Consider the following 25,529-nt stretch of genomic DNA (forward strand, 5'->3'; position numbering starts at 1 on the left):
AGGTTCCAATTTTGTCCGCTCAACATGCCATTTAATAGGGAAAAAAAAGTATTCATGTAGAGCACACTATCAATATCACTTAAATGATAAAAATTAAATTTTAAAATTTAAGATGGCATGATTTAATTAACAAAAGAAGTTTACAATTAAATCTTATTACCAATAAAATCATATCATGCGAGTAGTGTTTCTTACACGTTGGCTTGTAAATATAATTTTCCAAATAATAATTAAGGCAAAGACATGATTAGTTCTTAATTTCCATATAAAAAAATCTGTTCACTTTGCTAGTAAATGCCATATCGTCATCACAACTTCAACACGTCAACTGCTTCTATCATCCTGCAGTTGTTATCATTCAGAAGCATAAACAAAACAAACTTAGTTTTGGTGATTTGAAAAGAAGTATAAAATGAGAAGCAATCGGGACTCATTTCGCATTATTTTTGTATTGAATCAAGCAGAAGAATTTCAGAACATGCTAAAGAGAACAATGGAGAGAGAAACCCCGGGAGGAGAAAAAGCAGACAGAAAGCCATAGAACTGTCCAGAACACCAAAAATTTTGAAGACTGAACTAATCTATACATATGAATTGTGGTATGGGATCTCATGCTACGTTGAGCCTCTTGACTACTGCAGCCATATACTTGCCCTGATGCTCTGCAATTGCCAGCTCTGTTTCACTTGGCTCTCTTGTGCCGTCTCCAGCAAAAACTCCAGCACCATATGGAGTACCCCCTCGGATGGAGTCCATCTTGAACATACCGGCTCCAAAGGTGTATCCAATGGGAACAAACAGCATTCCATGGTGCGCTAACTGGGTGATTGCTGTCCAGCTGCAGCCAATAGGAGAAATGGAGAGACTTATTTAAACAAAGAAATACTTTGACAAGCAAAATTATATGTGGAACCCCACAGCTTAAGCACATAAAAGTTCAAGCCAAAACCAAAAAGTACATCTTAAAATCCTTAAAATTTGGAATTTGGTGGTCGAGTCTAAAACCTTCTGTAAAGCAGAATCAAGTGGCAGCTTTCTTTCGTATAGAGAGCAGAACCCCATTCGAAGAAAGAAATAAAAAACAGCGATTATTAAGACACTAAAAAATAGTTCTTTATCACCTACAAGTCATGTATGTTAGATGGACTTGATTCTGGGTGTCGGGTGCTGGTACTGTTTAGTCTTATTTCCTATAAAGTCCGTACCCTTATCCACACCCTTATGTGCGCATGCACACACATATATATGTATGGATGGTTTCAACCTATGTCGGGAGTATACATAGACATTAAATGCATGTGTGGAGTACATAAATATCGTATGTGGATTTGTATGATTTCTACTGCAGGCCATCAATTGTGGGTTAATGCCATAAAACAGAATGGCACTTAATTTATTGAAGTTGTAAGTTGATGCCTTTTATTCCAAAACTTGCACATTTTCCTCCAGGAATTTTTATGAAGAACTGAAACCCATGCGTCATGAGGGTGATGGAAATCGGATTAACCTCTTCTTCACAGGAAGCTCGCTAAAACACTAAGCATGGCTGCATATGAATAAAAGACAGCCTATATTATATCCATAATGAAGAATAGCCAATGACCCCAATTTTACACAAATCAACAATTTATATAACTTATATTTTTTCTATATATCTCTTTCTCAGACACAACTGCAATGCATTCAAAGAGCACATATTAAGATCGGCCTCAAACTTTAACAGCATAGGACAGATCCATTTTCTGAACACTATCAATCACACTCCATGTCTCCTTAAATACAGATTTCATAATTCCACTTAATTGAGCAAATCATGCCTACCAGACAGTCACTGGTGAAGGAAGAAGTGATGTCCCGGACACCTTACGTAAACATCTACTACTGGAAGCAATAACTCTCTCTTACCGAGAAGTAAAATTCTATACCGATAATCATAATATGCTAATCCTGTTTCACAAATGACTCCACGTTTCCACCTCAGTCGGCCATTTTTCACATTTTCCTCTCTCGTATCATATCCTCCACCAAACTCCCTCGCTTGAAATTGTTCTCCTTTACACAAACATTTTATCATATAAAGACATACCACCACCCTATTATGCATAAGAAAACAATCATCATGGTCTTCGATTCCAAAATCCAAGGGAAGCTTATAATGGCATACACCAAAGAGGCAGTCCTTCAAACAGATTATAGGCACCAATACGATCACGCAGCATTTTTAGTCCATTAGTAAAAGTAAGCTTACGCAGTGGTTTCTTGACCGCCTCCTTGGGTGCCCGTGCTGACGAAGAAGCCGGCAGGCTTGCCAGCGAGCTTCTGCTCCTTCCAGAGCTGCCCCGTGGAGTCGAAGAACCCTTTCATTTGCGCGGCCATGCACCCGTACCTCGTCGGAAACCCGAACAGAAAGCCATCCGCCGCAGCCAGCTCCGCCGTTGTTATCTCCGGGATCCCGTCGTCCTTGGGCGGCGCCTTCATCTGCTCCAACACCTCGTTCGGCAACGTCTCCGGAACCCTGTACAGAACTCCCTCGACCCCGTCGACCCCGTCGACGCCCTTCTTCATCCTCCGAGCCAGGCTTTCAACATGTCCGTACATCGAGTAGAAGACTACGAAGATTTTCAGCTTCGCAATTGGAAGTGAGGTCGTAGTTTCGTTCGCGGAGTTGGGCTCGGCATTTTGAGGCTCCTCCTCAACCGCGATCGGTGCTGAGCCGCTCTGGGAATCGGCGGCGGTGACGGCTGAAGGTACTTTCTTCTTGCTTGGAACGCAGCCGCCTCCTTTCCCCATCGAGGAATTTCCAACGAGCGCAGATGGGAACCAAACCTGGAAAAACTCTGATCCAATTCTGGAAATTGAAAATGCTTCTTGACAATGTGACTTTACAGTAAGCTTTTGGTCATTTCGGATTGGTGGAGCTTCGGATCTGAATTGTGGAATCTAAATTTGGCTACCTTCCAAGTAGGACTGGTTCTTGGATATTGTGATATCTAAGTGGATTATCTGAGGAGCGGCGCTAGAGCCACCGAAGATGCCTACAGAATTTTGTACCGATTAGTGTAAATTGTTTGTTTCTTTTTTTTTTTTTGGTTTCTTTTTTTTCAAATATTTTTTAAGTCTTTTAAAATATTTTTAAAAAAAATCACAAAATTATTAAAAACTATTTTCTCATTAAGTTAAAAATAATAATAAAAAATAAAAGATAATTCAGTAGAAAGTTTCGATATAAATCCACCATGGGAGTAGAGTTTTCCAGTAATTTGAATTTGCTTTTTTTTTTTTTTTTTTTAAAGAGCAATGCATGTCTATTTGTACAGCTCACTTTTCCTCATTGAAGTAACATTATTATATAGTGTCTTGATATCACGTCACTTATTAAAAAAAAATAAAAGTTCAAAATACAAACAACAAAATATATATAAAATCTAGGATTTCAATCTTTATCTTTTTTATATTTTTTAACATTATTTTATTTTAAATGTATTTTTATTTTTTTAACAAGTCATGTGGCATCAAGTGGCTTCAAATAAGTCACGTATTGCTTTTTTATTCCTTGATATTGGCTTCTTTCTATTTGTGAGATATTATTTTTAAAGCTATGATACAACTTTAAATAGATAAATTATGCGCATGTCTTTTGTGAAAAAATAGATTTTACTAAAAACGAACATATTCTTTTACACTTTTTGAAGTTGTGCCCACTTTTTCACAAATGAACTTCACAAAACTTATATATTTAGGACTTAAATAAATTATTTCTACTTTTTTTTTTATCACTAAACGAAAAGGGATCAGATAAAGATGAATAACAAACGCACATTTTTTTATTTAATCATATTTTTACAATCGTGCTTTAAAATATAAATATTTTTATAAGACAATAATATTTTTATAATTTATTTTATAAAGATATTTTTCATTTAAAATATACGAGAAAGAAAAGTGCTACATATATAAAGAGATTTCATAAAAATAAACTCACAAACTGATATAGTTTCATGTAATTTATTAGATCTGACATATCACATTTAGTTTCATTAATTTATGAATTTACTTTTATATAAAAATAATGTTATATACAATCTCTTTGTAATTAAAATATTTCTCTAAAAAAAAATTCAGACTCTACGTGGATAAGGCAAAAGAGCCGGCTTGGTAAAGCCCTGAATTTCCCGTATTCAAATAATTTTTTACATGAATAGCCAGATAAAGGCTCAATGTTCATGCCAATATAATAGATATTGATTTAGAAAGATAAAGTTAATTTAAGAATAATACAAAATAATTAATTTAGGTTTCGTTTGGATATTGAGCTGATTTGAGTTATTTATGAATAGTAATGAGTTGAGATAGTAGAGTGAGTTTTGTGAGGTCCACCTCAAATGAGTTTAAATATATTTAGATATTAAGATAAATTTAGATGTATTTATGAGAAGTTGAAAAAGGTTGTAAGTTCCACATATAAAGAAGTATTGAATTGAAAAAAATTATGGGTCCCACGTGTAAAGAAGTTTTGAGTTTAAATGAGTTTCTTAATTTGAATCTTTAACTCCTCTCAACTCATCTCAACTCATCATTATAATTTTTTTAAATTTCAACACAAAATATAATAAACAATTCAACTTTTTTAAATTTTAAAATAATAATAATATTAAAAAATAATATTCTAACAATATTTTATCATCTCAATTCAACTCAACTTAACTCACTTCAACATCTAAACACATCCAAAATTAAGTATTTAAATGTTAGATTTAATTTAAAATTATATTAAATTAAATTAAATTCAGATGAATTTAACAATCAACCTTATTGACTTTTGTGAAAGTGGTTGTTAGTGCATGATATTGATTGGATTACCTGAAAACATCCAGTAATGATGAAGGAAGATGCGCATTTACTTTAGTTAAAGGGGTGGTCGAAGTTCATTCGTCTTGCATCTCTTGCATTCTTAGATTGAGTGTGTTGTGCCTAATAAAAATAAATCAATCGTTGACAAAACTCACTCCTCAATAGAAGAATAGCACTGACGGTTCTTCCAAAAAATAAGAAAAAGGAAGTGTTATACACGCTGTAATTTCTTTTTTTTCTAAGTAAGCAAATTTTATTAAAAAAAAAAAAAGATGGTACATGAAGAGGGGTAGGGTTCTCCAACAAACACCCCCAACTACAATAACCACATTGCAAAAGTAATGGGAAAAAAAATTAAAACGGATTTTAAAACTAATTTCTTAGTTTTCATCCATACTCTACAAAAAGGGAGTCATCTTAAATGATGGTTTTTAAGTAAGTCACCGCTGGAGGCGTTATAAACTGTGGGTGCACTATAATTTGTTGTCTTGAGATATTTTTTTGGAGAGATCTTAGTCCATTTTTTAAGATTGTCGGTTAGGGAACGCGATAACATAACAATCTATTTTTCAAAATCGGTATAGGATGGACTGATCTGCAACCCACGCCTCTGTGGTGGTGCGTTGAGGCCACTTGTCAATGGTTAGGAGGTGAGGTGGGACAGATATGAAAGATCTCGAGGTGGGAAAAATGTTGGTGTGATGCGTGTAACCGGCAGACTCATCAAGGAGCAGCGGCACGTGAGTGCCACGCGCAGAAGCAAGCCTCGCGTGCGGGTCACGTGCCGACATTTTTGCCACGGTTCCACATCGTTTCAGTAAATAGGCGGCTGTAGAGTTGCGTAGTGGGACGTATGTCGACAAGTGGTTGCCGAAGAGTAGTAGATCTGACCAAAACTAAACCGGTAGAAGGAAGAAGAAAAACAAAACACTACCATAAAAATATACACAATATACTATTTTGGAAAGGGAACGGAGAGGAGTATGAGAGACACAGCTCCACTCTCCTCTCCGGCAGAACCACTCAAAAAGATTGAGTAATACACTCTGTACTTGAATGTAGCTCAAGCCTCCCAACACTATGTGCCAAAAAAAAAAAAAAACAAAACAACGGGGGATCTCATGCTCCTACACGCTTAATACTGACTTCTATTGCCATTTTCAAGAACAATGCTCTCTGCTATGAGTCCCTTCTATTTCTTTAATAATGGTGAGGTGAGCAATTCGATGTGCTATATATATTCTGAAAGAGAAATTTTACGTAAAAGTTTTACATCACACATCATAACATAACATGTGATTTATCAATTTTTTTTTTATATCTTAATGTTTAAATATGTGTCTATTTAAATAAAATAATAAAAATAAGAAATCACATATTAATTATATAAAAATTTATGGTATAAGACTTCTTTATAACATTTATCATTTCAAAAAACAAATTTTAATTAAAAAAATTTTCTTAAATTGTTCTTTTTTTGTATTTTATAATTATACTGACCATAAGTTAATTAATAATTTAATTTATAATTAAATTATTATTTGTCAATTATCTTTTTTTGCCAAGCTAATAATATTTTGGAGGAGAGAGAAATAACTCATAAAATATTTAATAGATTGGGAATATTAACCCACCAAATATGTACATTTACTGTAGTTTGTAAGAAAAAAAAAAATGCATTTGCCTCTTTCAATGTAGACAATTTAGTGTGATTATTAGCTAAATCTTGGTTTGTATTTACATTTACCTACACCAATGCTAGTGCTCTAAGCTTCTAGGGATCCTAACCCTTCTTTCAAATTTATTTAAGCTTAAAATTTATTATTATGACTTTTAAAATTGAATAGTGTTACATGTATTTACACTTTTACTTATAATTTTACTTACAAGACTTATTTTTTTAATTTTCTTTTGAGTTTTAAATTTTATGATTTTCAACATATCATTAATTGATATATGGAGAAGTAAGTTTTTTGTAAATTTTTTTTAAATACATTTAACATTTTTCTTTAAAATTAATGACAAAACAAAGTAAAGCATATCTAAGGATAATAAAAAAAACGAGTGGCTTTAGAACCACCTACGCAGATGGTTCTTGCCACCCAGTGTGGCTGGTCAGGCCAAGTGCCCTCTCAAATGGGGTGACCGCCTCATTTTTTGGGACTTCGGGACTTTGGAGTCCCTTCTTATTAGAGCATTTATATTCGGTTTCCTTCAAAATTTTCTATAATTTAGTTAAAAACTACATTTCTTAGAATTTTTTCTTAAATTTTACTCCGATTTCAAAAACCTCATACATCTCATTCCCTATCCTTTTTCTCTATTCGATTAAAATAATATTTCTCTATTATTTCTTTATTAATTTTTTCTCTCACTTCTATTTACAAACTTAACTGCTTAATATTTTTTCATATGTTTTGAACTATTACTCTAGTAAATATTTTAAACAAAAATTTAAATTATTTTGTTGCGGGTATGATAATATTTTTAAAATTAATTTTTTTATATTTTTCATAATTATTTAAATTATTTTTAAAATTATTATTTAAAACTATAACAAATATGAGTATGAGAGAAAATGTAGATGATTGGAAGAATAATTTATTTTATTTATTAGAATAAAATATTGATAAAAAATGATTTAGGGGATGAATAGTGATTCCTTATATTTGGAGAACCACTGTTCATCCCCTCATCCCCTAAACCATTTCCCTAAAGAGAAATGATACTTGCAGTCGTGAGTGTGCAAGCGCCGTGCAGTCGCTTTGAAAAAAATGAATAAATATGAGACCCACATGAAAAGAAATTAATTTTTTAACAGTGAATCTCACTCTTTTTCAAAGTGACTGTACGGCGTTTACGCATTCCACGACTATATGTAGCATTACTCTTTCCTAAAATAGAGATTTGATGTAGGGGATTTTAACCAAATCTCTAAAAAATTTCTCAAATTATAGAAAAAATATACATTTGCGATACCTGCTGGGAATGCTCTTAGCATAGGAGGATGAAAAAGAGAAGAGATTAACTTCAAACCGGTCGGGTGTGTATTTAACTTTTACATCTGCCAGTAGAGTTCCAACACATAGGGGACTTATTGAAGTTACGATGGAATCACATTCATTCTACCCTATCTCTTCTCCCTTCTCTCTTCCCTCTTCTCTCTTCCCTGTCTCTCTTCTCACATCCATTTTCCTCTTCTTCAACAAAGGCCATTTTTGTCTCCCTCGAACCCATTGTTCTTCGAACCCAGGCCAATATACGCATTACACACATCAGCATTACACGCATTATTGCAAAACCTAGACACATCATTATACGCATTAGCATTTATTTTTCTAATCAACACACTCAATAGAATAAAACTTTCTTGGCAGCCAAACAGGAATAAGAAAAAAAAAATCAAACTCAAGGTTTATTGCTTGGGATGAACTGGATTGACCGAAAAGGACTAGCCAAAAATCAAACTCTCATCGATGGCCATAAATCTCTTGTCAATGGCCACAGGGGAGCAAGCCTCTACACAGATATTAGAGATTTTTCGGAGCAAGCCTCTACACAGATATCTATGAATAGACGTGGTTTTCCCCTCTACACAGATCTCTCGGTGCTTGGTTCTCCCATCTATGCTTTGTTTCGAAGCAAGCTTCTACACAAATCGTATTTTGTTGTAAAAGAAGAGAGTGACGGAAGGTGGAGGGAGAGCAGGTGACCGGAGGGGGGGTGGTAGGGAGGGAAGAGCTGTAAAAAAAAAAAAAATTTCACCTGTGTGCAAGTGTATAATGAATTTTGCTGAACTGCCTACGTGGCAGCTTGTAATTTGTGTGTAAATTGAAGGAAAACACCTGACTGGTCCGTAGGCACAAAAGAGAATACATTGCAGCTTGTCATGCCAAGTTTGAAAGTGATTATCACTAGCAGGCATGACTTGCTTTATATTTTTTCCTCAGCAAATTGCCAATGTTGCGTGTGATTTGCAAGTTTGGTAATTTCTGTCAATGTACATTTGGAGATAAGATGGTAGTTTAGGGTTTGCAGTATCAATACTTTTCTACGATAGACTGATTATAATCATTGTCAACCAAAAGACAAATGTATCTTCTTAGCGTTTCATAATGTTTGGAGTAAAATAATTAAGCAGTCTCAGAGTATAGACAAGTGGTGCTCTCAACCTATCATAAAACGACATGTCATTAATGACACATCGTCTTATATAAGGATGAGGGTACCATGTCATTCGTACTCCGTATCTAATAATTTTTCAAACGTGGGATAGCATTAATATTCATAATCTATTTTAAAATTCCTGCTTTGGGAAAATTTCCTAGTACAAGAAATGTGCAAATGAATTTGAATGACTGTTTGTCTGGTTTTTAAACTAGTTATATGTGGTAGTTCTTAACTAGGAAATTTGGGTTACGTGGGGAAGATTCCTCATGAAAATAAAAAACTGTAAAAAATTATTGGTTTGGGTACAACCAATTTTCTGGTTTCAATGCATGAGCATAGCCGGAATGAAAATTTTTAGATTGATCAGTGCCATTATGAGGGAAAAAAAATGACATATACCGGCATTTGAAACATCTATTGTTGAAGATGTGGTCATGTGAGTTGAGATTGATTTAATTTTTTATGAAAAATTAAAAAAATAGTGAGTCATATCAATTATTAGTTTGAGATGGGTTGACATCAGTTAACCAACCAAACATAGCAGGAAACATGCTGGCAAATACTAGATAGGTTATTGATTTTTGTTCAACCACTAGTCGTTGTTCATGCTACGACTGAGGAATTACCAATATGGGTGTTGTAATAATGATGCTGGTTGAATTTAGGTATGAATCAAAGGTCGTTGCCGTAAAGGTCATACAGCCAAACAGAACATCGGATGTAAGTCATGTAAGGAAGAATTTTCAGATGGAGGTTATGCTCGTATCAAGGGTAAAACATGAAAATATTGTGAAGGCATTATACTTCATTATCTAGAGCAATAATTCTCTTGATTTAAGAGACTCTCTCATTCCAGTCGTGCTGGCCGATGGGGCAAATTTTAAGTAGTTTTATATTTCATTTTTTTTTACATATAATAATGGATTACATTTCATTCATAATAAATGACATACAAATTTGACTTAAAAACAAGTGATCAGTTACAAACGTTAATAGCTTTCCAGTACACTTCCATGACTGACATAGTCTAGTCCAGACGACAGATCTCTAAAGATCCAAGTTTAAGAGATCTGTCGTGCACAACTTTATCCACGACAGAGTTAACAAAACCCAATACCCCGACTAAGTGGAGTATAGAGCACTACCCCACCATAAGCATCCCCGGGGGGGGGGGGGACTGCTCTATTTGGACTAAGGTCCAAATGCACTATTTTTTTGAATTTTTATTTTTCTAAAAAGTAAAGACAAGACACGAAATAAAATACAATAGGGAACACTACGCAAAATCGGAAAAAACAATGCACCAAGAGGTTATTGTGGCGCGTGCAGTACACGTGCCACTATGGGAGGAAAATTGACACCTGATCTTGGAAGTCCCGGACTCATAGGCTCCAGAAGCGCCGCGCGTGGCATTAGCAGAGGGCTTCCCAGTGGCGCGTGAGAGTCACGTGCTAAACATCTCTGAGAACTTCAACCTGTGCGTGCGGGCCACTCATCGCTTCGTTTGGCACCGTATTTGGTGGTCTTGAAGATCGGCGGCTGGGTAACACCATGAAGGGGCGCGTGCTAGTCTGTGGTCATCGAAAGCTTCCAAATCTGCAATTCTCCCTTATTTGGCCTGAAAAAACATAAAAATATAAAATGAACCACTACACAGAGGAGGAGGGAGGGGGAGAGAGGGAGGAAGGGGGAAGGGAGCTGAAGCTCCTAGCCCCTCTAGCCGGATCTGGGGAGAGAGTTTAGAGAGAAGGGAGAGAGTTTTTTCAAGAGAGAGAAGGGAGAGTAGTAGTTTTATATTTCAATCACTTAAATAGATATCCGCTTAAAATGTGACACATCAACTGGTATGATTGAGGGATGAAAAAATTCAGAACAAATAACAGCATTTATCTATCAAAACATGATGTAAGATATAAAATAAATAATAAAATCTATGTCTTCTCATCAGTTTAAGTTTTTTGGTCAAGTAGTGATTTCACATAGTGTGAGAGCAGAAATCTTGAGTTTGAATCCTGACTCTACACTCTACTCCATTTAATTAAATATTTCACGTGTTAGACTACCTATTGAGGGAGAGTTTGGCCTACACGTCATGAGAGGGAGTATTAAGATATAAAATAAATAATAAAATCTACATCTTTTCATCAGTTTAAATTTTTGAAACAAATAATAATTTTACAGCTAGACCACCTCAGTTGTAATAATTAAGCAATTGAAAGATGATAGTTGTTTGTATACAAAATTATTTGCTCCTCACAAAGACTATTTATTCAAGGCAATCTACTTCATGCTGGTACATATGCTACCGCAAAAGTACGTACCATACAGAATGCCATTCCATACTTCTTTTATAGTAACTGCATTTTTTTTTTTAAGAGTAAGCGTGCCAGAATAAATATGCTGTCTCATTTGTTTTTAAATAAGAGATGAGATGAGTTGCGATAAAAGTTAAAGGTTGAATAAAATATTATTAAAATATATTTTTTAATATTACTTTTGCTCTAAGATTTAAAAAAGTTAAATTGTCTATTTTATTTTACGTGAAAATTTAAAAAAGTTGTAATGATTAAATGAAATAAAATGAAATAAGAAAAGAATAGTTGTAAAAATAGATGAGGCCGTCGGCCTGACTATTGCTATTGAAGCAAATATCTGATCATTTATGAATAATTTGGTTACAGCATTTAAATGACTGTTGCTCTTACTTTCAGAATGAAAGACCTAGCATTCAGGACCTTGCAGAAGATCTTACCCCCAACCCCCAAAATGCCATCCACAGTTCATGGAAATCCGTAATTTCCTCTAGAAGTTTTGTTCAAAACTGACCAAGCCTCCCAAGGTGGTTGAGATTGAAGATCCCAAGAGCCTCAAGAAGGTAGAGCCGGGATGAACATTTCTCTCCTTAGTATTATTTTACCTTCAAAGCCAGACAGATTCTCAACTGAATTAACATTATGGTTTGAACATGGTACAAGACTCTGGATAGAAAGAGAGTACAAAATTAATGGAAATGGGAGAACTAATATAAAGCTCTTAATCGAATCAATGTTCCTCTTTTCTTCTATTTGATGGCCACCTTCCTATTTTGAGTATCTGTCTTGGCTCCAGTGTAGATGATATCATAGCCTACCATGTTACATATCGTGAGATAGTCTTAATTTGTGGCTAAAAATTCTTCTCCTTGTGGAATTTTAGTTGAACACCATTTCAACCAACAGTATGAGCATGTTGGTTGAACACCACTTCAACAAAAGGATTTTAGTTCTCTCTACGAATGTTCTTCAAATTTACACCTTTTACCCTCAAACTATCACCTATTTTTCACTTTGCATCCTATATTACAAGTTTCAATTTACACCCTAACTACCTATATTTCTTAATTTACACTCTCGGTTAAGAAAATATTGGCTACATGACACAATCTTAACTTTCAGCTTTGGATGAAAAATGCAGAGTGAAACCTCGAGTAATTTAGGGTGCAAAGTGAAAATAGGTGGTAATTTGTAGATGAAATGATTAATTTCTCCTGCTTAGAAAGTATTGATACTGCTTCTTGGGTCAGGGTATATTTAAATGTTAAGAGAATTCTAGATCATCTGTAAATAATAGTGAAATAATTTATAAATAATAATGAATTGTTTATGAATAGTAATAAAATAATATGAGATAGTCTCAGTAGCCAAATTTAGGCCAAACACAGCCTTTGTCGTTTTACTATAATTTTTTGCTACGTCGTACTGGTGTCGATCTTTACACACCAAACTCTCATATTTATCTAGAGGAATTCTATTTATTAATTACTATTCACTCTTATACTCTACACTTATAATTTTTTTTTTTTGTAAGATATGAGAGTATTTTTTTTATAGGACATAGAATAATAAATAATAATTAATAGGAAAAATTTTTCACCTACCTAATGAATCGATGGGCACTGGCATATATCTAGGGGGTTTTAAAAAGGTGCTTTGGGATAAGTGGGATTCTTTTTTTTTGTTTTAAGAATTAGCCCCATGCTATGGGCGTGGTTGGACTTTGGAGGAAAGGATTACTTTCTTTCCCACAGTCCTCTTTCCACTCTCCATTTATGTCATTTTTCTTTCTACTTTCCCACTTCCCACTGCCAGCATTACTTAGGAATAACTCAAAATACTGATGCTAGCCTGGGCTAGGTAAAATTTATGTATTTTATTTTTTTATTTTTATTTTTATATTTTTTTAAATATTTTTAAAAAATAAAAAAATATTAATATATTAATAATTACTTTTTTAATAAATAAATAAATACGTGAGCGGTAAAAATAAGAATACATACTAACATTATTCAAACTTAAAACTTTGTGCGCAACAAGATTTGTTGAACTCATACGTTTTCCAAATAAAATTGTTATTTTTATGGCTCATTGTCCATTTTATTTTACCCTGTCTCCCTCCGAGCCCTACAGTCTCGTATACCTCTAATTTAGTCATAATGCATTTTTTTATTAAAAATAAATAAATGCACCCGAATTAAAGTAAGAAAAATTGATGAAATCTCAATACCTAAATCCCTTGCATACATTATTGTTGGAAAAACCTTAAAGAAGTATTTTTCAATCTTCGGACTTAAATGAAATTTATGGAATGCAGTCAATATTTTTCCACATTATTAAGATAAATACAATCTATTGTATTTTTATATTACGTTATCAAAATCAAAGGATTTAATTTAGAGTAATTATTGAAAAATTTCAGAATATGCTTGATATCTGATCGATGTTAGAGGAGGCCATTAAATTTTAGTTTAAAATAATCATTAAACATATGATATGTCATATAATTAAAATTATGCAAGTTTTGTGCAGTTTTTTTTGTAAATTTATGATAGATATTATTATTTTTAAATGGACTACATGAATTTATACATCTAAGACTGTGTAAATAATATTTTTAAAATTATTATTTATGAGGGACGGAACCCACTGTCGACGTATTTCAGACTTCTAATTATCTGAGTGGAATACTACTATATATAAATATAAAATCCGTAAATTTTACACATTCTTTTTAAAATAAAATAAAATTCTCATATTTATTTATTTATTTTTAAAAAAAATATACAAAATTTACATATCTTTTAAAATTTTAAATATTATTTAATTTTTCCTCGACAATCCAAAACAGCGGAGAGAGGCAGCCCATGGTATTTGATCGATGCCACGTGGAGTTTTCGGACTTGGTAAAAGAAAAAGCAGCAAATGTTTAAGATTATCCATAAGTTAATTTAGGACTCGGAGGAGTCATCGTGGGTTGCTGCTTCGTCACAATCTCTATAACGTGGACAGCTGGATTCCTCTTTCCCTCTCACGTGTCGCTCTAGCCAAACCCTAACCTTCGTTCCCTCACCCCACCGCCCTCCCTTCCAATACGACCCCGCCACGCCGGATCCACTCCCTCGCCGTACGATCTATACTCATCACAAACATTAACGACGACAACCCCGTACATAACATTAACAACATAACAGCTTCCTCATTCCTGTCCTGAGAGACAAGGGAGACACCGAAAGCCGAAAGGGTAGGCTTTCTACGCCGTACGTGCGTGCAATCTACGCCGCACAGATTGGCTTCTCAGCCGCTAAAATTTTCGGCCGTTGATTTAAAAGAAAAATTAGAAAAAGAAAGTATATACAAGAAAGAAAAAGAAGGGGGGCTGTATCCCAGTTGGACATCCACCTCACCTTTCTCCAACCGCCATGAAAGCAGGTCAGTCCCTCTCTCTCTCTCTCTCTCTCTCTCCGCCTACGTGTTGGTGGCTACAAATATTTTCTTCTTTTTAAAAAAAAATATATATATATATTTCTCAGAATTAAGCGCCTGATCTCAAATTTCTTAGCTGCGATTTCTGTTACTGGATTTCAGTTGTTTTTTTCTGTTGCTAATGATTATAATTTATGCTTCTCTAATCTGATTAGATTTGAGTCTTGAGCTTTCTAACGAATTGAAATAGCTATGCATGGAATATACAGTGCTTGGGTTTTCTCGTGAATTTCGTACTTTTCTTTGTTTTTGCTCTGACAGAGTGGTATGCAGAAGAAAATTCATGAATAAAATGCCTAGACTAGACTTATGAAGTATAATTGATAATCTTTCGGTAAGATATGTCTCTTGATTGTTAGATTTATCCGTGTAAGTATTAAGGCCCTGTTTGAATACAGTAACACTCTCAACCTATTTCATCTCATCATCACAACTTTTCCAAATTACCATACAAAATATAATAAATAATTCAACTTTTTCAAATCTCAAAACAATAATAATATTAAAAAATAATATTCTAACAATATTTTATTCAACTCATCTAAAATCATCTCATCTCATCTCATCTCACTATCCAAATGAGCTAAATGGTTACTGGTCTAAGTGAGGGAGTGAATATATATGTAAGATGCTGGTGGATATATGTGCTTTGAAGGAACCTATAGGAAAGCTTTAATGTTTAGTTGCCTTTTGGGATTTGTTCATTTGGTACAAGGGATTACTTCAAATATATAATACCTTATTCAGTGGTCAGAAGCTTGGATGTTTATCGGAGAGAAACACTTACAGGAGTATGTAGTTATGGGACGAATTAATTACCAAAAACCCTTACAAGCTTGGATGTAACATGTCAAAAGATAGGAGAATAGCTTGAAAAGATACAGTCATGTTGTTTAAATAAAGCGTTTTTGGTTCCAGCATGAGCTCAATCAAGTATGTGATATGCTGATTTTCCTTTGTGGTGTCTTTGCTGAATATATCACCAGACAAGTACCTGTAATCTGTGTTGGATATCAACTAGTTCTATGTATGGACCACTAAGAGCGGCACATAAGAATGCAAACTGCCCCCGAGGACAGGAAAACTATGGTCTATAGGAATCTTATTGCATTATTCAGGTGCCTATTAAGATTTTGAGAAATTTGGGATTTGTGACTTGTCCTTATTCTGACGTTACCGAGGGAATTAGAACCATCCAAGGAATATTCTGGTCCTGTCATTTGATATTGTCATGGCAAGGGGCGTTACACTGGGATGATGCCTTTGCATGACTTGGCTTTACTCAATCTTTCCGATCCACATTCTCTTATTGTGTTCCTAGCGGTAAGGCGTCCACAGAGCCCTGAACTTGATTCACATACATTCAAGTGAGCTACAATTTTGTTGTGTATTGCTGAATGATTGCTTTGTTACAAGTATTAGAGATACAAGTGATATTCTTCCTTTGGGCATGTTGCCACCTTTCCACTTGTAAAAGAAGAGCTCCATGACCTTGTTCGTTGTGGTGGTGAGTTTACTTCATTTTGATGTATGTAGGAGGCCTTGAATTTTACAGCTTCACATTTTCATGTGAATTGAGATAAGTTGATTTTGTTTAATTCAAAACAGTATCTGTGATATGTAAGTTCTCATCTTTTAAATCTTCCTTATAGTTTGCTACATCTCACGTATATATTTTCATATGGTGTTGTCAGGTGCTTCATAGATTTTACTGAGGATACAAGTGATCTGGTCATTAACTTAGGCACTTGAAAGGATTTTCTGAAACGACCTCAATGGGGACAGGGGAAGAGAGCGCACCTCCTAAGCCTTCCAAATCAGCTTCTTCAACTCAGGTATCCCCATCCTCCTCCTCACCCCTCCTCCATTTTCTTTTGCTTCTGTTTTTCCCTTTTTGTAGGTATCCTCTTTTGGTTCCAAAGCATAATTATATGTATTTGCAGGAAATACCCACAACACCTTCTTATCCTGATTGGTCGAGCTCTATGCAGGTTTATGGTGAAACTATGTTTAATTTTTCAATTTATTTGTGCATTTATGAAATCTTTGCTTTATGTATCAGGATTATTTGAATATAGTTAGTGGCTTATAAATGAGCTTCTTGTTTAGGCTTATTATGGTCCTGGAGCTACTCCACCTCCCTTTTTTGCCTCAACTGTTGCATCTCCAACACCCCACCCCTATTTGTGGGGAAGCCAGGTGAATATCTCCCTTTTCTTTGGGTCATGTAGAGGCATACATCCTAGAGGATTGAAGGTTCTTATATGCTTTTCTGTTGGCTATTTTTCAGCACCCTTTGATCCCACCATATGGGACCCCAGTTCCATACCCAGCTCTATATCCTCCAGGAGGAGTTTATGCTCATCCTAATATGGCCACGGTAATCCTAGTGTTCTCTCACTTTCATTCTAAATAAGTTGCCCTGGTGCATTTTGTTTTTTAACAAGACAATCTCGTGCTTACACACACACTTGCTGCTATGGAATACAAAAGGTATTTTTTTTTTTACAAGTAAAACACTGGAAAGTTTTTGAATTGGTCATCTTACTTTTTTTTCTCCCATTGCTTCTGTAGATCCCAAACTCAGTACAGACAAATGCAGAGTTGGAAGGGAAAGGACCTGATGGGAAGGACCGAGCTTCAGCTAAAAAACCCAAAGGAATTTCTGGAAATTCAGGCAAGGCTGGAGAGAGTGTGAAGGCAACTTCAGGTTCGGGAAATGATGGTGCTTCACAAAGGTGCAGCAACATAAAGTGTAACTTTGGATCTTCTTCTGACAAGTTTTTGCATGAATTTTTCCTTACCATTGGCCATAAAAAATTTTGCCATCACCAGTACATACTGATCTGAAATTTGCTCCCCCCCTCCCCCTTCTTTTGTTAACAGTGCTGAAAGTGGTACTGAGGGTTCATCAGATGGAAGTGATGAGAATAATGACCAACAGGTACATCATATCAATATCAAGAGGTGTGGTTTTCACTTATTTATGTTTTCTGGTTTCTGCATGCCTGTCCTTAACATTTGGAATTTTTAAGTGGCTTATATCTGTATTAATCTGGCCTGTTGCTATGATGTTTTTTTTTCTCCTAATGAACATAAGCTCATTTCTGTAGGATTTTGCTGCGAGTAAGAAGGGAAGCTTTCACCAGATGCTGGCAGATGGTATATTTTTCATCTTCAATCTAATCTGTCCCTTTTATCTTCCTTTACCTGTGACAATTCTGTACTCACCATGACTCCCTCAGGAGCCAATGCACAAAATAACACTGCTGGGGGCATTATTCAAGGTTCAGTTCCTGGGAAGCCTGTGGTCTCCATGCCTGCAACTAATTTGAATATTGGAATGGACTTATGGAGTGCATCCCCTGGTGGTGCTGGAGCTGCAAAAGTGAGACCAAATCCATCTGGTGCCTCATCAGCACTTGCTCCTCCAACGATGATTGGATGCGAAGGCGTAATGCCCGATCAGTGGATACAGGTACCTTTAAGCATTTTCGTTTTTTCTTCTTTCTTTTCATGTGCCTGTTTTCCGTTCTACTTTTTTATATTTAAAAACAAATCACCTAACAATGAAATCTCTTGTCAAATTTCTGCGCCTTTGTCTCATTGTCTACCATCCCATGCTTGTGCACACGTGCGCCTGTAGCTATGACATCCCAGCAGTGTTGATATCCTATTTGTGTTTATATGGCATTGTGTCTTTAGTTTATCACTTGATATGCTTTCTTGTGATTGTGGTTGACTTGCATATACGCTTGTTCAATAACTTTGTTTCTTGTGTTATTATAGTAGTTTATTATCCACCTTTATATTATACCAATTAAGATCTCTATAAATTCCTGTGTTGAATTCTAGCTCTTGATGCTAACAGGATGAACGAGAACTGAAAAGACAGAAGAGGAAGCAGTCTAATAGGGAGTCAGCTCGGAGGTCAAGATTACGAAAACAGGTACAGATTTACTTTTTGCTGCTTGCTGGGTTCAACTGTTTGCCCATTTCTTTACTAATATTACAACCGACCTGAATTCTTATGTTCAGTCATGTTCTTGAATCCCTAGCCGTGCCTCTTTCAATTTTTTAACCATCTTAATTTGTGACAAAAGGATCATATATATCTTTCATGCAAGTTACTACATGTGTTTCCCCTCTCTTTATGAAGTTGAATGATATGAAGATGAGGGAACATCATTTTCATGATTGAACTTTACGGCCCTTGATATTATTGTAATGCATACTGCAGTAATAAATATCTTGGACTTTTAATTTTGTCAGAAAGCTGAAATACTTGTGTGATTTTGCATATATTTTAAATCAATCTTGCATTACTTGTATCAACCAGGCGGAATGTGAAGAACTACAGGTGAGGGTGGAAAACTTGAGCAATGAGAATCACACCCTCAGAGACGAGATGCAGAGGCTTTCTGAGGAATGTGAAAATCTTACATCCGAAAACAGTTCCATCAAGGTTTAATTTTAAAACCCTCTTCTTTCTGATTTTTTTTTTTCTGATTATCAATTGATTGTCCAATATGTCAAAACAATTTCAATCAATTCTAATCTCCTGAAGATCCCATGAGTCTGATGGGGAAGTTTAACCTATATTTGTTGCTATAACAGGAAGAATTGACGCGAATTTGTGGACCGGATGCAGTCGCCAACCTTGAACGAAACATCACCGCAACAGTCGTTCAGTCTGATGATGGTGATGACAACAGTTAGTAACCCTCCTATGACAGATGACTTTGTAGTCAGAAAACAGAATTTAATTAAACTCCAGGTAGTAATGACATTGGCTCTCATTGAGCGTGGAACATTTATTTTTCTTACTAATCTTATAGCCTTAACCTCTTGTAACTATTAACTGTTATGATTCTAAACTGAGCGGATACGTTGATGACTCCATCCGTACTGTATTGGACTGTTGTGAAGCAAGTTTTATCATATAGGAGAATTCCACGGCAACTGTTTAGATATGGAGTGCAATCCCAATGGATATTGTTGAAATTCACGTTTAATTGCTCATCATCAGTTGACTATTTAAATGTTTTATGTTTGCCATGCTTATAACATATTGTTCTGTCGAGGGAGCTCCACATGAATTCAAGTACTTCTGGCTTGTAATTCAATTTGTTTGTTCTCCAGAGTCTATACCAGTGGGCCAATGGACAATGAAAAATGTCATTAGAGAGAGCATGAGACTGAATTCCCAACAGAGGATGCACTAAAATTTGATTTTCTCACTTCCATAATCATCAAGATGTTCTTAGTACAGACCACAAAAGAAATAAAAACATAAACAAAATGAAGTGTTATTACAGGGTAAAACAAATATATACGAGTTTTAATCCACCTATCACCTGGATAAGATACAGCAGAAGGGTCCTTCATCTTGCAAGGAAATGAAAAAGAGTGATACCAGCTACAAGCTTCATTGACTATATTCATCGGCAGGGAAAAATGATTCAGTTTTATGCACGCTTACAAGAAGAAATCAATCGTTATGATGATCTGAGTGGGTATCTGGTGATCTTAACGGGCCTTCAATTGCAGTGTTCTGTCGAGGTTGATCGGGCTTCATAGCCCCTCTTAACATTTGGTCCGCTGGTCCAAGAGAAGTAAAACAATTAGAGTTTGAAAAGATAAAGCTTGTCGCTTTGACTGAAAACACTGTCAAACCAGTCCTCACCTGCACCCATAATCTTCACAAACACATTCCTAGCGAACTGAATTTCCGTTTGATGTGCGCTTATAAGTTTAAGCTGAAAATTTAGAGAACCAGAGAACCTTTCTAAATCAGCATTTCATGTATAACAGTCAGCACACCGATTTTTCAAGTTCAACTAAAAAAACACAACTTCAAGGGTACTGTTAACCAGGGGAAATATGCATAGAGTAAAAGCACCTCATTTATCCCAATATATTAGGTTTTGGCACAATGAAGTACTACTACCAGCTTCGTAGTATACTGGCCTTCTTAGCCTTTCTAAGATAGAGGTCTAGTGTTCAACCAATTACAGGTGAAGGGAATTGGTGGAGTAGAATTTCTTCTATGTTTTAGCTAAGAAAAAAAGCATATTCCGATATTCGTGGTACTATCTTAACACTGATTTCTAATTCGCGAAGTTACATAAATACCTTACATTTACACATTCACACAATATATACCAAAATATAAAAAGACTTCAAAGACATACCATTTCACCATATGCAATACCCATAATTTGATCAATTCTAACTTGATGCCGCAAGAAGAATGGACGTAGATGGTTCATGTATAATTGCTTGGCCCCCTGGTGAAAGCAAGCAGTCAATTCAAACTATGAGTTTATACGTGTCAAAAACTTAGCAAGCTACAGTCAAGGGGTACAAAATAATTGTTAGAAGCAAAACACAACTTCTTCTCGTCAGAACTTGACACATACTCGAAAAGAAGCATGTGCTTAATTAAACTCACATCAGTGGATGGAAGTTGAAGCCAAACAAGAAATGCAAACTTCACATGGTAGTACAAAGGAAACCTGCACGGAATGAAAAATGTAAGGAAATTTTTTCTTTCTTTGACTGGTTACGAGCACCTAGTGAGTTTTGAACCCTCAACATCACCATTCACCTTGTTCTTACAAGGCAAGTGTCATTTGAGCTAAAATTCATTTGAACAATATCAGGAAACTTATCGAGTTCACATGCATCCATACAAATAAATGTGTCTTTCAAGAAACTCATACGAGTAGTCATCTTTCCTCGAGATTTGGATAAGATTTGAATCACTTTGTCTGCTATGAATCGCATGAAATAGTCAATAGAGTTTGAGAACACATTTTCTGTCATCAATTTTGCCAACAAGAATTTTTCAATCCGCCAGCCTGAGTTTTCATAAACAATTGATTGGTAGGGTCCAACTGCTTTCTTATCATAAGATTCACAAGTATGGTGACTATATGCCAATTTTGTGTCGGAAGATGACTATTGTAATATCTCTCGAGTTCCCTTCAGGGCATCTTCCTTGTGAAATGGTCTGGTTTTCATGTAGTAACGTTAGGGAGGGTACATGATTATTTAATTTCCATTTGCTACCTATCAACAAAAAAGATTCACAGGTAATTGAAGAAAGGGCTGTCCAACATATAAAGCATGCAAGTAAAGAGGTGCAGTAGAAGGGAACAGAGATTTAACATATTTGTGAGCTATCACCATTTGCCATACAGATTTTGTAATGCTCACTTGTATAAAAAGCTGACCAGAGCACAAAGCATTCTGGAGATAAATTGTCTCCACATTGGAAACGAACACACCCATCAAGTAGATCTTGAACTTACCCTCCAGCCCATTCTTATTGGGAAGGAAGTGCAATTTGAGCTAGAGCTCATGCACGAGACAATATTTTAATTTTTCAAAATGTTTTTTTATTAACTTAGATAACTGATGTTACTTATAACTTGTAACCAAACCAATCTAATCGCCTAAATCAAAAGAGAGAGAAAGAAATTGCTTGAATCTACAAGTATTTAAAAGCTGGGTAAACATGGGAGGAATGTAAATAAGATACCATCAAGTAATTATCACATTGATTATACCAACCAACACCTAGACCTATCAAACAGGGTCTCTTAAGGGCACAGCATGTCTAATATAACCAATTTCAGTTATAATCAGATAAAATGGGGTTCATAATATACCAAGAAAGAAGCTTGTCAGAAAAGACTTCCACGATGCTGAAAGATCCATAAGCTGCAATCATTCGAATCAGACAGGAACTGGATCAGAGTAGTTGCATGTAGAGGCTAGAGGTCATGTACTTCAAAAATTTAAGGAACCACGACAAATAATATCATCTAGGTAACTTGTACCTGTCCCATATCAGAAAAGATAAAATGCATATTTAAGTCACCAAGAGTGGTTATTGTTATGTGGCTCCTTTCCATCAACTCAAGAGTACCACAAAAACTACGTATGAAATAATGGCTCCTTGATTGACTCTTCAATTTCAATTCTTGTCACAAAAATACCTTGATGATTTACCTCCTTATCCATTATACAGCTCAAACCATGCGGCATGGAGCTAGCTACTAAAAAGCTTTCTTTTGTGCATATATGTAGATTTTCATAACTCGTATTCAGGAATGTGACAAAGTTTAACATTAGCCTTTTAGGAAATTCAATCTATTCCTTCCATCTCCTACATTACAAAACTGAAAATTGGAGGGAAAAAAAAGGCTTTCATTGGTTCCCAAAATGATAACATCGGGCCTACAATGAAAATGGGTGTTTTACAAATTAGGGTTGACCCTTACCCCATTTGGCTTTCCCAAGCCTCTAAAAGCCTTTGACCCTACTCGCACAGCATCTAAACTAGAAACATTCTGGGCCATCACGCTAACTTAAAACATTAAGAAAATGGCCAGCAGTCCGACCATGAAAATTAGCCACTATAGGACACAACAACTAAGAATCAAGTTTAAGAGAAAAAGTGCAATACAAACATAATATTCAAACTTTATAACACAACTGGAATACAATCAAAACATTGACAAAATCAGAAAACTCAACCTGCCCAATACAAAAGCAACCTTTGTTGCTCATTTTGATCTTTCCTTTCAATTGCCTTGAACGTAGAGTACACAGGTAAAGCAATCCCAACAGAACAGCTGCACAAGCAGAAGATTAAATTCCAATTACATGCCAAAAAAGAGTATTTTGCTTTTCTTTTGTAGAGGAAAGAGCACATATCAGCACTGAGTTGTTAAAGAGTAAGATTAGAGCTTGGATGATGAAACATGGCCTTTTTAGGCCAGACTTTTGCCAGGTGAATACATATTTTAAAGTCCAAAAAGACCTCCAAAAGAATCTTCAAGGTGCTATTGCATGCCAAAGAGTCTAGCTTAAAAATGAAAAATAAATCAAGCAAGGAGATGCAACAAAGGCATTCAATAATAATAAGCAAAGCAACATTGATCAAAGCTCACCAAGCTGTCCGTATTACAATGTTAGAACCAAGAGGACAAAGAAGCAACCGCAAACCAACCTGCATGAAATATTATTTAACGTCATTTTAATCCTGTATCTGTTAGAAAAGAAATGTAGTTCTAATACTCTATGATACGGAATAACAAGTTTAATGATAGTACCAGTTTCTTCACTAGGAATTAATAATTTAATGAGAATAGACATGGCATATAAAGAAAGGTTCCGAAAAACAAAGTCCTCTCACAACTTAAATCAATTGTAGAAAAATCTCAAGAAGATGCTTCCTTATATGCTTTAACCCAAAGCAAAACACTTCAGACCCTCAAAGTTTCATCTACTCTATCTTTCAAAACACACCAGTTCACCCACACAAAGGGAGTGACATTACCCAACTCATCCCCAATATGTAAAGCAAAAAGTAACAAACACCTATAGATTCCAAGCCAATACATAAATAGTGTAACAAAACACCAACTGAATCATCCCTCTTACACTACCAACACCCATCCGGTAAAAACTATTTTCTCACACTTAGAAGATCATCAAACATTTATATAGTTTCGTTTCCAAACTAAGACCACCACGTTCCGAAAGTGCCAGTGAACATCATATTACTCTGAAATGAAATAAAATAAAACAAGACCTTATTTATATAACTCAGTAATACATCTCATACGTCAGCTTTAGATAACATAGAGATAATACTAGTTATGAAAAAGATCATTACATTCTCTCATAATAATTTTATTGCTTCTCTTTGTCTCAGATAATTACATGTTTCTTCCTATATCTGATACAAAACTCTTGATCTGCTGGTACTTTCTGCAATATTCTTCCGTTCACTACAAAACACAGCCCTGATCTAAATGCATCTCTCTTGTCGTCTCACTATACATCCACCTCCACGTCTTATGTATTATACTTCACTCCGTAAACGTATGTAGCCAATTCAATAATATGAATTTCTAGGAATTACTTCATGTATCAAAACCAAGCAGAAAGACTATCAAAAGTCCAAAAATACAATTCGAGTCTCTAAGCCCTCACTTGCCATTTTGTAAATATTCTTTCCACAGTGTTAAACCTCAATAACATGAACTCCTACCGAATTTTGCAGGTTTGTAAGAGTGGCGATCATGGAAATTTGCAGGATCGAAGCAAGTAAACACTCCAGTCCCAAATTGGGCCCACACTCTAACAGAGAAAGATCACAAAACCTTAGCCGGAAGGGGCGAAGAAGAACACGCATCGAAACAGACGGAGAAAGATGATTCCTACCTCGCTTACGTTGGGTCCCAGAAGAGTCATATCTGCCGCTCCGATTTCCTAACCATTGTTTTGTGCAATTCCTTTAAATAATAATCCTAATACAAAAATTCAATGCTACGTAATCTTTCCGCTACTCTATGTGATTGGCCACATTTTTTATTTAATAAAAAATCACTGTTTTAACTAATCACACCAAAATCATAAAGAATACGCAAAAATAATTCTACCTAGCAGAATGGATCTGAGAAGAAACGGTGTCGTCGGACTCCATTTGAATTTTGGAAAGTAATAGTCGGACAAGTTTGTCTCGGCCTCGTAGTATTCTTTTGGGCCATTAATGTTTCATTGACCAACCTAATGAGCCCATTTCATAAAGAATGTTTGGGTTTTTCATTTTTAAAATAAAATGTTATATACAACGCTTCATTTCATTCACGTAATATTGTGTTAAAAAAAAATAATATTATATACAATCGT

The 25,529-nt window shown here is 35.2% G+C and overlaps 3 protein-coding genes across 7 annotated transcripts; 1 reads left to right on the top strand and 2 right to left on the bottom strand.

The window, feature by feature from the left end:
- Window positions 1–406: 406 nt before the first annotated feature.
- LOC121252846 (probable NAD(P)H dehydrogenase (quinone) FQR1-like 2) lies at window positions 407–3,044 on the bottom strand. The gene is made up of 2 exons (XM_041152678.1): window positions 2,249–3,044; window positions 407–838 (listed from the first exon to the last, which is right to left on the bottom strand). Exons 1-2 carry the CDS (start codon window positions 2,788–2,790, stop codon window positions 610–612), a joined length of 771 nt encoding a protein of 256 aa, XP_041008612.1. The 5' UTR covers window positions 2,791–3,044; the 3' UTR covers window positions 407–609.
- Window positions 3,045–14,316: 11,272 nt separating this feature from the next.
- Window positions 14,317–19,794, top strand: LOC121252856 (G-box-binding factor 1). 2 transcript variants are annotated; one of them, XM_041152694.1, is made up of 12 exons: window positions 14,317–14,765; window positions 16,514–16,654; window positions 16,763–16,810; window positions 16,929–17,018; window positions 17,110–17,199; window positions 17,394–17,557; window positions 17,706–17,763; window positions 17,933–17,981; window positions 18,107–18,297; window positions 18,691–18,768; window positions 19,159–19,284; window positions 19,437–19,794. In XM_041152694.1, exons 2-12 carry the CDS (start codon window positions 16,595–16,597, stop codon window positions 19,536–19,538), a joined length of 1,056 nt encoding a protein of 351 aa, XP_041008628.1. In that variant the 5' UTR covers window positions 14,317–14,765; window positions 16,514–16,594; the 3' UTR covers window positions 19,539–19,794. The 2 variants fall into 2 exon arrangements, with proteins under 2 accessions (XP_041008628.1, XP_041008622.1); XM_041152688.1 differs by having other exon boundaries at window positions 14,319–14,765; window positions 18,065–18,297.
- Window positions 19,795–20,043: 249 nt separating this feature from the next.
- Window positions 20,044–25,195, bottom strand: LOC121252871 (HVA22-like protein k). Of its 4 annotated transcripts, none has more exons than XM_041152719.1 (8): window positions 25,062–25,195; window positions 23,783–23,841; window positions 23,367–23,464; window positions 22,496–22,547; window positions 21,274–21,337; window positions 21,014–21,109; window positions 20,506–20,578; window positions 20,044–20,420 (listed from the first exon to the last, which is right to left on the bottom strand). In XM_041152719.1, the coding sequence occupies exons 1-8, from the start codon at window positions 25,089–25,091 to the stop codon at window positions 20,311–20,313; spliced, it is 582 nt and encodes a 193-aa protein (XP_041008653.1). In that variant the 5' UTR covers window positions 25,092–25,195; the 3' UTR covers window positions 20,044–20,310. The 4 variants fall into 4 exon arrangements, with proteins under 4 accessions (XP_041008653.1, XP_041008646.1, XP_041008660.1 ...); XM_041152712.1 differs by lacking the exon at window positions 25,062–25,195 and adding an exon at window positions 24,889–25,011; XM_041152726.1 differs by lacking the exon at window positions 25,062–25,195 and adding an exon at window positions 24,835–24,957.
- Between the last annotated feature and the right edge of the window lie 334 nt (window positions 25,196–25,529).

The sequence above is a fragment of the Juglans microcarpa x Juglans regia genome, chromosome 1D (assembly GCF_004785595.1).
Source record: "Juglans microcarpa x Juglans regia isolate MS1-56 chromosome 1D, Jm3101_v1.0, whole genome shotgun sequence".
NCBI classification, from domain to species: Eukaryota; Viridiplantae; Streptophyta; class Magnoliopsida; order Fagales; family Juglandaceae; genus Juglans; species Juglans microcarpa x Juglans regia.